The sequence below is a fragment of the Narcine bancroftii genome, chromosome 4 (assembly GCF_036971445.1).
Source record: "Narcine bancroftii isolate sNarBan1 chromosome 4, sNarBan1.hap1, whole genome shotgun sequence".
Taxonomy (NCBI): domain Eukaryota; kingdom Metazoa; phylum Chordata; class Chondrichthyes; order Torpediniformes; family Narcinidae; genus Narcine; species Narcine bancroftii.
The window spans coordinates 93025185-93037497 of NC_091472.1; the positions used below are offsets into that span (position 1 = coordinate 93025185).

Here is a 12313-nt window from a genome sequence, read left to right on the forward strand (position 1 = left end):
TTCTTAAAGCATCTGCTATCTGAATGGCTACTTCCTTAAGTACCCTAGGATGTAGATTATCAGGCCCTTGGGATTTATCTGCCTTCAATCCCATCAATTTCCCCAAGACCATGTCCTTAGAGATACTGATTTCTTTCAGTTCCTCCCTTGCATTAGTCTCTATGTTTCCCAACATCTTTGGGAGGTTATTTGTATCCTCTTGTAAAAACAGAACTAAAGAATTTAATTGGTGTGCCATTTCCTTATTCCCCATTATATATTCCCCTGATTCCGACTGCAAGGGACCTACTCTGGATTTCACCAATCTTTTCCTCTTGACATATTTATAAAAGCTTTTGCAGTCGGTTTTTATATTTGCCGCAAGCTTACTTTCGTAATTTATTTTTGCTCTCTTGATTAATCCCTTTGTCCTCCTTTGCTGCATCTTGAACTGCTCCCAGTCTTCGGTTGTGGTACTTTTTTTTGGCCAATTGATATGCTCTCTCTTTGGACCCAATGCTGTCTCTAATTTCCCTTGTTATCCACGGTTGAGTCACCTCTTTTGGTTTATTTTTATGCCAAACCGGTATCAACGATTTTTGCAATTTCTCCATTAGATCTGTGAATGCTTTCCATTGTCTATCCACAGTCAACTCCCCCATAAACACCACCCAATCAATCTTACTCAACTCCCGTCTCATACCATCAAAATTCCCTTTATTTAAATTCAGGTTTTAATTTCATCACTCTCCATGTCGAGTGAGAATTTGATCATATTGTGATCGCTCCTACCCAAAGGGCCTCGTACAACAAGATTGTTGATTAGCCCCTTATCATTGCATAATACCCAATCTAAAATGGCCTGCTCCCGAGTTGGTTCCTCGACATATTGGTCTAGATAACCGTCCCGTAAGCATTCAAGTAATTCCTCCTCCTCAATATTTTTACCAATTTGACTAGTCCAATCTATATGCAAATTAAAGTCTCCCATGATGACAGCTGTTTCCTTATTGCACGCTTTTCTAATTTCGCTTTTAATGCCTTCCCTCACCTCTACACTACTATTTGGAGGCCTATATACCACCCCCACTAACGTTTTCCGCCCCTTGCTATTCCTCAGTTCTACCTATATAGATTCCGCATCTTCCGAGTTGATATCCTTTCTGTCAATCGTGTCGGTCCCTTCTCTCACCATCAATACTACCCCACCCCCTTTTCTTTCTTGCCGATCCCTCCTAAATATCGTATACCCCGGGATGTTAAGTTCCCAGGCTTGCCCACCCTGCAGCCATGTTTCTGTAATCCCAATCAAATCATATTTATTTATCTCAATTTCCACAGCTAATTCATATACCTTGTTCTGAATGCTTCTTGCATTAAGATATAAAGCCTTCATATTTGCTTTTTTCACTCTCCTTGCTCTTTCTGATTTTTTACTTTCGCTGCCTAACCTAACTTTTCCTGTTTTATCTTTTCTGTCCTTTGCCCTATCATACAGGTTCCCACCCCCCTGCCAAATTAGTTTAAACCGCACCCGACGGCTGTACCAAACCTAGCTGCCAATATATTGACCCCTTTTGGGTTTAGGTGTAACCCATCCTTCTTGTAGAGGTCATGCCTTCCCCAAAAGAGATCCCAATGATCCAAGAAGCCAAAACCCTGTCCTTTACACCAGCCCCTCAGCCACAAATTCATTTTTCTTAACCTTCCATTTTTGTCCTCATTTGCACTTGGCACAGGTAGCAAATCAGAGATCACCACCCTGGCTGTCCTAATTCTTAGTTTCTGTCCTAGCTCTCTGTAATCCTTTTTCAGTACTTCCTCCTTTTTATCTATGTCATTGGTACCCACATGTACCAAGACATTAGGCTGTTCGCCTTCCCCTTTTAGAATACCCTGGACCTGATTTGAGATATCCCGCACCCTTGCACCAGGGAGGCAGCACACCATGCGGGCATACCTATCTGGCTCACAGAATCTCCTGTCTGTATTTCTGACAATGGAGTCCCCAATGACTACTGCATTCCTCTTTACCTTTTGGTCCACCATGCTAGCCTCAGTGCCAGCGACCTGGTCACTGCTGCCAGCTTCTGTCAGGTCATCTCCCTCAACAGCATCCAACAAAATATACCTGTTACTGAGAGGGATATTCACAGGTGTGCTCTCCATTTTCCAGGTATTTTTCTTCCCTCCACTGACAGTTACCCACTTACCTGACACATCTGGTCTTGGGGTAACTATGTCCCTGAAAGTTGAATCTATCAACTCCTCACTCTCCCTTACCAGCCGTAGGTCCTCAAGTGTAGGTGTGCTTGCGATCATTTTCTGGAGCAGTCCTGCATAGAATTGGACCAGGCATTTCTTTTCACTGTTTACACTGTTCACTGTGCTTTTACAACTTCAGGTGTGTTCCATATGGTGTCATGGTTCTTGCAATGTTCATTCCACCCTCTTTGGCTGAAATGTGCTACAAGCAGCATTTGTGGTACAGTATCAATGCATTTAAACCATGTAGTGCTATTTGTGCTTTGATTTCTCAATTCAGGAAGCCTGGCTGATCATCTTAAGAATTGCCAGTCCACAGAGTGTGCTAAAGCTCAGCAAGTGATGTTTTTTTTTGGCAGCATTTAACTGTCAGTATTTATTTATTTAATTTGTGAATTAAAACAGAAGATGCTGGAAAAACAGAGCATCTGTTGAAAGTGAAATAAATTTAATGTTTTAGGTTTGAGACCTTTGAGATTTCCAACATCTGCAGTGTTTTCATTTTTATTTTATCGATGCCTCTGTGGTGACAATGCTGGCAGCAGTTCAATCGCAACCTTTCTTGGACACTTCAACAGGTGCTGCACTAGTACCACTTATCTCTTCTTAACAATGGAGGCTCTTTGCCCAAAATAAGAATGTATCTGCTATTTTGATCAGAGTCTCAGTTTCTCGTCAACATAAATGTGACTTAGCTCTAATTCTGCTGAATACCTCTGGTCTTGAGAGAAAAACACTGGATTTAACAAGTTCTAGGAATGCCGCCATAACAGTGTGCGGGAGAGAAACCAGGTTTTAAATCTGAGGCCTGTTTGCTACTTATAGCTGATATCACTGTACTTAACAGGCACAGCTGTATGCCCGGGAGGTTCACGTCTGCAAAAGGTTAGGGTAGCACTGCAGCATGGCAGAGAGTTGTTTTAGCATGATGTCAGTGAACCCTGGTCACTCTATCATCTCAATAATTAATCTTTCTTTATTAAACCTATTAATTTTTTTGAGAATTAAATAAATAAAATTTAAAATGCACAGTTGGCATAGCGGTTAGTACAATGTCTTTAGAGCACCAGCGATCGGGACCGGGCCAGGGCTCAAATCCCACACTGTCTGTAAGGAGTTTGTATCTTCACCCCATGTCTGTGTGGGTTTTTTCCGAGGGCTCCAGTTTCCTCAAAAAGAACAGTAAAACGTATTTGAGATTTAGGTTAAATGGGGGTAAAATTGGGCAGCATGGTCTTGTGGGCCGAAATGGCCTGCTACCGTACTACATGTCTAAATTAAAAATTTCCCTTCTCTTCTCCAGAAGAAAAGGTCCCATAATCCATGATGGCTCACAAGTTCTTTATCACATCTGGTTCCCAGAACTTGACCATTTCATCTTCACTGTGGACATCCAATCTCTGCACACCTCCATCACACACATTAAAAGCCTTAAAACCCTTTGTTTCTTTCTGAACAACAGACAACCAGTCCACCTCTACCACCACTCTCCTCTGGCTGGGAGAAATTGTTTTTACCCTCAATAACTTTTCCTTTGACTCACTCAACTCAAACCAATAGCTATAGGTACCTGCATTGACCCCAACTATGCCTAACCTTTTGTTGACTATGCGGAGCAATCCATGATACAAGCCTACACAGGCAAGGCTCCTCAAGTCTTCCTTCACTACAATGCATCCATGAAGAGTTTGACATCTTTATCCATTTTGCTGCCAACTTCCATCCCAACCTCAAATTGACTTAGTCCATCTCTAGCAACAGTCTCCCCTTTCTTGATCTCTCTCTCTCCATCTTGGATTGCAGAATTTTTTTACAAACTCACCAACTCCCACAGATATCTCAACTACACTGTAAGGATTTTATTTCTTTCTCGCAATTCCTCCAACTCCATTACATCTGCTCCCAGGATGTGGTCTTCCATGCAAGATTATCTGAGATGTCCTATTTCTTCAGAAAAATGTGGCTTTTCCTCTACAACCATCAATTCACACGCACATATCCTCCATCTGCACTGACCCTCTCCACCCCTCAAAGCAAAAAGGACAAAATTCCCCTTGACCTTACCTATCATCCCACCAACCTCTGCATATCAAACTCTGAAATTTTCACCACCCACAGTGTGATCCCACCAGCAGACACATCTTTTCCTTCTTCCATTCTCTGCCTTCCACAGGGACCACTCCCTCTATGAGTCCCTCATCTACTTATCCCTTCCCACCAATTGCCCACTTGGTACCTTTCCCTATGACCACAAGAAATGCTACACATGCACCCACAACTCCTCGCTCACCACCATCCAGGGCCCCAAACAGCCCTTCTAAATGAACAAAGACTTCACTTGTAAATTTGCAGTTGTCATCGACTGCATCCGTTGCTCCTGTTGTGACCTCATTTACATTGGATGCAGATTGGGAGATCACTTCATTGAGCGTCTCTCTCTTTCTGCTGTAATACCAGGGATCTCTCAGTGGCAACTCATTTCAGTTCCCTGCACCATTTCCATGCCAACCTGTTTGTTCATGGTCTCATGCATTGCCAAATTGAAACTACCCACAAATTGGATGATCAACACCTCATATTCACTCCAATTAGATGACATTATCATGGACATTTTTGTTTTTCATTAGCCCCCTATCCTGACTCTCTATGTACCTATCCTTATGTCTTCTTTCCTCCAGCACCCCTTCCTTGTCCCTCTCTCTCTTTCCCTCTCCTTGTCTCCTTTCCTCCAGCTTTGCATTCACAGAGCTACCCCAATAAATTCTCAGCTTTACTTTCCTGCCCTTTTATCCATGTCCACCTGGCTCCTGGCTGTTGGACTGTGCTCCTCTCCTGCGCCTTCTTTCTTCTTCCCCCACTTTTTATTTAGGCACCTGCCTACTTCTTGCTCTCACCTTAATGATGGGCTCAGTCCCAATGCTGCAAGGCCTGTTGAGTTTCTCCAGCACTTTTGTGTACTAACTACAATCACAGTGTTTGCAGACTTTCTTGTTTCAGGTCCCATTACCTATTTGTTCTTCATATTTAATTAAAATACATGTGTTCAAACATAAGCAGTACAAAGATTAGTTTTGTGGGGTCTGTCTGGGTCTTTTAAACTCTAGGGCTTCAAAAGTATCCTACTTGAAAATGTATATGAAATGGCTGTAGCTGTAGAATATCAGGCAGATTAGAGCAGCTCACTACTCAAAATAAAAAAAATGTTTCAGCTTTGAGGTGCTTTGGACAGGGAGTTTATTTCTGGGTCCACAAGAGCCTTCCTTTCATCCTTACATGAAACATTTTCCTGAATTTATTTGAATCTCTTCCATGGCAGTACTGATTAGACCCTGAGTTTCAGACATTTTCTTAATTGTGTCAAACACTGAAGAATCCCAAGGGAAAAGTAATGCAATTTCAATTAGGGTGAAAATGAAACACTAAATATAGATCCTTACTTTTTATTGGGATGATAAGTTGAGGAATAACGGGAAGAATCTTCATGCCACCATGTTCCAGCATGTCATGTATCCCCTGGCGTGCAAAGAAGTCATATGGGTGGATAGTATCACAGAGGCCATCAAAAAATAATGGCAGATAATGGTGGTAGTCTAATTTCTCAATTTCCACCTGTAAGAAAATAGAGGTGTTTCCTTATTAGGATAAAAAGACAGGTAAAACCTGTTATTTTACAAATTTTGATTTAGCATCCACCTTTTTTTCTTTTTCTTTTTTTTTTGAATATTTTATTTCTGATTTTTAAAAAAATATACATAATAAAATCTTCAATAACACAATATATTAAGCAAAAAAAAAAAATTCCCTCCCTCCTTCTATACATACAGATCAGCACACCATCAGAGCTTGCATATCTTTTAAATATATAGAATACAGTTGGGGAAATCACATTTGGGTATGTATATCAGCATTTATATTCCTTTCTGTTACTGTATCTGGGCCCCTCTGTGGTCCAGATATGGCTGCCAGATCTGTACAAAAGTGTCATATTTATTCTTCTAGTTTTGGAAGTTCAACATTCAACAGAAATTCATCCATTTCATTCTTGTCTCCTAGTAATTCTGATTTGTATAATGTCATGTAATATTGTCTAAAAATATCATTAATTTCCTTTTGTTTATGTTAGATTATCTGTCTCTGTTTTTATAGTGTTTATTATTTTCGATGACTTCTCTGTTTTAACTTGCCAAGATAAGACTTTATGTGCCCGTTCACCTAACTGATAATGTTCTTGTTTAGTTTTTAATCTAGCCTTTTCTGTTCTATATGTTTGTAATGTATTGCATCTTATCTTTTTATTCTCCAATAATCTGTAATCTTCCTGTAATCCTGTTCTTTGATTTTTTTTCTCTAATTCTGTAATATCTTTCTCCAAACTGTTTACTTCAGCCATATATTCTCTCATATTTTTTTGTATAGGATATAATTTGTGCCCTCAAGTATGCTTTGAGCGTTTCCCATATCAAAAAGTTATTATTAATAGATGGATGATTTGTTTCACAAAATATTTCTATCTGTCTCTTAATAAACTCACAGAAGTGGGTTCTTTTGAGTAGCGTGGCATTGAGACACCATCTGTATATATATTTTCTTGCTTTTCCATTATTGCAGTAGTTAATGTTAGTGGTGAGTGATCTGATAAAAGCCTTGCTAGGTATTCTGTTTTTATCACTCTACCTTTTAGCTGGACAGACATTAAAAATAAATCATCCTTGTATATGAATCATGTACCTTTGATTAAAAGGAATAGTCTCTCTTTGTGGGATTTAATTGTCTCCATATATCGATAAGATTTAAATCCTTCATATATGAAATTGTGGCTTTTCCCACTTTTGCCTTTTTTACTCTTCTTGCAGATTTATCTAATATTGGGTCCAAGCAAAAACTAAAATTTCCTCTGACCAATATATTTTGTCTTCCCTCTGCTGATTTTAAGAAGATATCCTTCATAAAGGCTTCATCGTCATAATTTGGGGCATAGATATTTATAAGTGTCCATGCTTCTCCATAAATTTTACAATGTACCATTACATACCGATGTACCTTCTATTAATATTTGTGTATTATTATTAATTAAAATCACTACTTTTCTTGCCATTGAACCAAAAGAATATGATATTATTTGTCCTATCAATCCTCTTTTTAATTTATCATGTTCCAATTTAGTAAGATCCCTTTCCCGCAGAAAGATTATATTGTGGCGGCACACATCCTCATGGCGAGCCGGCCCCGCTTGTATCGCCATATGGCAGGGCAGCCATGGGGAAATAGCGTCATCAGAAGTTTCTCTCTGACTCCAGCATCACTTCCAGAATGCACCCTGGGAAGCAATTATGATGTCATAATGCACCAGGTGACTGAGCTCATGCTGCCCTTATAGGGTCATGCTGAATTTGAATAAAAATAGTCATTAACAACCCAATGCTCACACTGCCACAGTGGTGACCCCGAGGAACCCAGACGTTTTTCTGGACTCAAAACACCATCGATTCAGCTGTCTCCATCAAGCTTCCCCCTTTTTTGGACCCACTGACCAAGAATGTGGTTTGGGCAGGCGGAAGCACAATTTCAACTCCACAACATCTCCTCAGACGTCACGATGTTCTATCATGTTGTGAGCACTCTGGACCAAGATATGGCAGCGAGGGTGAACAACATCATCCACCACCCCCTGGCTAAGGGCAAGTACACCACCCTCTAAAACCTGCTGCTTGGAACATTCGGGCTAACTCCCCAGCAACGTGCTTCCAGGCTCCTTCACTTAGATGGGTTTGGGGACCGTAGTCCATCGGTGCTGATGGATGAAGTGCTGGCCCTGGCGGAAGACCACAAGCCTTGTTTTCTCTTCTGCCAGATATTCCTGGAACAGATGCCGGAGGACATCCAGCTGCTCCTCACAGATGAAGACTTCTCAAACCCAAGGAGAGCAGCAGCCCTCTGGCGCACGGAGGGAGAATGAGGCAGCCCTCAACCAGGTGGCATGACCAGGAGCCAGTCGACTGCAAGCCGCTCCTAAAACCACCAGCGCTGGGGAGCGCAAGCCCATAAGTGCCGCCAGCCCTGTGGGTTTCAGGGAAATGACCAAGCCAGTCGCTGTTGATGGCTGTGACGGCTGGCCACACAAACAGCCTCCTTCATGTGACGGACAGATCCACCGGCCGCCGATCCCTGGTGGACTGAGCTCAGCATACTACCCCCCACAGCAATAGAGACTTGCACCCGATCTCAAGGACTGATGAACAAGTACTCCCAGATCCATTTGCTCCTCCCCATTCCCTAGCTTGTCTCCATTTAAATAATACTCAGCTTTCCTATTATTGCCCCCAAAATGGATAACCTCACATTTGCTTACATTGAACGTCATCTTCCATTCAGCAGCCCACTCCCCCAACCTGTCCAAGTCCCTCTGCATTTTCCTGACATCCTCCTCACACCCCACACCACCACCCAGTTTCGTGTCATCTGCAAATTTGCTCAAGTTATTAATAATCCCCTCATCCAAATCATTTACATAAATTACAAACAACTGAGGACCCAATACTGATCCCTACGGCACTCCACTCGTCACATCCTTCCATCCTGAAAAAGACCCGCTTACCTCAACCCTTTGTTTCCTATTTCTTAACCAATTTCCTATGCATGTCAGCACCTTACCTCCAATACCATGCTTCCTGATCTTACCCACTAGTCTCCCATGCAGTACCTTATCAAAAGCCTTCTGGAAGTCCAAATACACCACATCCACTGGCTCTCCCAAGTCCACCCTCTTTGTCACATTCTCGAAAAATTCTAGAAGGTTAGTCAAGTATGACTTACCCTTAAGGAATCCATGCTGACTAGCCCTTATATTATTATTTCTGCCTAAGTATTCTGCTATTACTCCTTTTATGATAGACTCCAATATCTTCCCCACCACCGACGTCAGGCTCACCGGTCTATAATTTCCCATTTTCTCCCTCCCTCCCTTCTTAAAAATCGGCACCACATCAGCCACTCTCCAATCCTCAGGGACCTCCCCCGAATCTATGGAACTTTGGAAAATGCTGACCAGTGCTTCCACAATTTCCATAGCAACTTCTTTAGGCACCCTGGGATGCAGCCCATCAGGCCCTGGGGATTTATCAGCCTTCAGTCCCAACAATTTACTCACAACCTCCTGTTTCTGGATCCGGATATCTATTAGATCCCCTACTTCCCCAGGAAAGTTCCCCAAGTCTCTTGATACCGCATGACCACTATCCCCTAACTGACCATAACCTATATCCTCCTTGGTGAAGACAGTTGCAAAGTATTTGTTAAATTCCTCAGCCATCTCCTTGTTTCCGGTAATAATTTCACCCTTTTCCATTCTTAATGGACCAATTTTAGACTGAACCAATTTCTTCCTCTTCACATATTTAAAAAAGCTTTTGCTATCCTCCATTATATTATTTGCTAATTTCCTCTCGTACTTCATTTTCCCCTCTCTTATGACTTTCTTAGTTACCCTCTGATGCTCTTTGAAGGTTTCCCAGTCCTCTAACTTCCCACTCCTCTTTGCTATCCTATACTTACTCCCTTTGGATTTGATATTACACTTGATTTCATTAGTTAGCCACGGCTGCCATTTGCATCTCCTAGAGCCTTTCCTCCACTTCGGAATAAATTTGTCCTGAATCCTGTGAAAAATGTCCAAAAGTACCTGCCATTTTTCTCCAGTTGTCCTCCCAGCTAGTGTATCTTTCCATTTTATTTTGGCTAGCTCCTCCCTCATAGCTGCATAATCCCCTTTATTTAACTGCAGTACAGATGCTTCCGACTTCCTTTCTTTTTCCCTTTCTAATTGCAGCTCAAAAGTAACCATACCATGGTCACTATTCCCTAATGGCTCCCCTACATTGAGGTCACTTATTAACTCTGCGTCACTGCACAGCACCAAGTCCAGAGTCGACTTCCCCCTGGTAGGTTCCTCCACTTGCTGCTCCAAGAAAGTATCTCGTAGACATTCAATAAACTCAGTCTCTTGTGCTCCTGCCCCCGTCTGATTATCCCAGTCCACCTTCATGTTAAAGTCCCCCATAACTACTGTATTGCTACCACTTTGACATGCCACTCTTAATTCCTGATTTATACTTCTACTGATATCTAAGCTACTTTTCGGAGGCCTGTAAATGACCCCCATTATGGTCCTCATGCCTTTACAATTTCTTAATTCTATCCAAACAGACTCTACCCCACCTGTTTCAATGTCTTTCCTTTCAAACGCCTGAATCCACGGCCAAGGATCCGTGGTCCACAAGACAGCACCGCCACCTTTCATACGTGTCTGAGTTCACGATCAACATCCGACACAGGGCCGGCAAATACAATGTAGTGGCAGATGTGCTCTCCCGTCCAGCCATCAACAATCCCACGCCCGGCCTAGATTAAGAGCAACTGACTCAGGCACAGAGGAATGATGTGAAGATGCAGGCCTCGCGGACCGCCATCTTGGGCCTCAAACTCAAGGATGTCCGGGAGTCCAGCAGCCCAGACACATTGCTCTGCGGCACCTCAACAGGCATGCCTCGCCCGGTGGTCCCACCACACTGGAGAGCGAAGTTCTTCAGTCTGATCCACGACCTTGCTTACCCAGCGATAAAGACAACCGTGCAGATGGTCGCGGAGCAGTTTGAGTGGCACGGGTTGAAGAAGGAAACGGCGGAACTGGCCAGGAACTGTACCAGGTGCCAGACCTCAAACGTCCAGTGACACACATTAGCCCCCATCCAGAACTTCGACCCGGCGGTTCACAGATGCCAATGCATCTACGTTGATGTCTTCAGGCCCCTACCGGTGTCCAAGGAACTCGTAATTCCTCACGGTGGTGGATCGGGCCACAAGGTGGTCGGAGGCCGTCCCGATTAAGGAGGCCTCTGCGGAGTCGTGCGCCAGGACTCTGGTCAGCCAATGGATCGCCTGTTTTGGAGTTCCGGCATACATCACTAGCGACAGAGGGGCGCAGTTCACTTCTGCCCTTTGGACTCAGTTGATGAAGCTCCTGGGGGGGGGTTCAAGCTCCACCACACCACAGCATACAACCCGCAGTCCAAAGGGTTGGTGGAGAGGTTCCACAGGCACCTGAAGGCATCGCTTATGGCCAGGCTCTCTGGACCAGACTGGGCAAATGAACTACCCTGGGTCCTCGTCGGGATTAGGATGGCACCCAAGGAGGACCTGCAGACTTCAGCAGCGGAGATGGTCTATGTGGCACCGCTTTCCCTGCCAGGTGAGTTTTTCAGCCCAGACCCTGACTCCACGGCCATCGACAAAAACCTGCTGTCAGACCTACGCAGGCGACTGGCCTCCCTAGCTCCCCCACCCCCAGTACACCACGGCACCCGGCCGTTTCATCTTCCCAAAGAGCTCGACTCGGCCCAGTTCATTTTCATGCGGAGGGGACTACAGCAACCATACGAGGAGCCATACAAAGTCTTGCACCGGACTGGCAAAACCTTCACCCTGGGGGGAGAGAGGAACTTTTCACGGTGGACCACCTAAAAGTAGCCCATCTGGACTTATCACAGCCGGTGCAGAAGGCCACGCCCAAGCGCCGGGGCCAGTCACCAAAGCGACAGGATGCATAGCCGGTTCTGGGGGGTGGGGGTTGAGTGGCAGCTCACATCCTCATGGCAAACCGGTCCCACTTGTATTGCCACGTGGCAGGGCAGTCATGGGGAAATGGCATTGTCAGAGGTTTCTCTCCGACTCCAGCATCCCTTCCAGCGCGCACCCTGGGCAGCGATTATGATGTCACAATGCATCACGTGACTGAGCTCATGTTGCCCTTAAAGGGGCGTGCTGAATTTGAATAAAAACAGTTGTTAATGACCCTCAATATGGTGGCTGTGTTTCTTCCACTGCTCACACCACCACAATATATACTTTTAATTTCTTTAAATATGCCAAGAGCCATTTCTTTTTCACCATTCTGTTGAACCCTTTAACATTAAAACTATTAAACTTTAGTGTTTTATCCGTACCATTTTGCAAACAAATATTGTATAACAATAAAATCTTTCTGACATTTTAAATAATACTGCAGCATTTTCTT

The 12313-nt window shown here is 43.6% G+C and overlaps 1 protein-coding gene across 9 annotated transcripts in view; it reads right to left on the reverse strand.

Annotated features, from left to right (window-relative positions):
• Positions 1 to 12313, reverse strand: part of LOC138760843 (parkin coregulated gene protein homolog) — a 314744-nt gene that overhangs the window by 146387 nt on the left and 156044 nt on the right. For all 9 annotated transcript variants that reach the window (XR_011355901.1, XM_069932051.1, XM_069932052.1 and 6 more), the window contains one exon: positions 5682 to 5853. Coding sequence is in view for 8 of the 9 variants with exons in the window: in XM_069932051.1 (XP_069788152.1) it covers positions 5682 to 5853 (172 nt within the window). In the remaining variant the exon portion in view is untranslated. The remainder of the gene's footprint in view (positions 1 to 5681; positions 5854 to 12313) is intronic.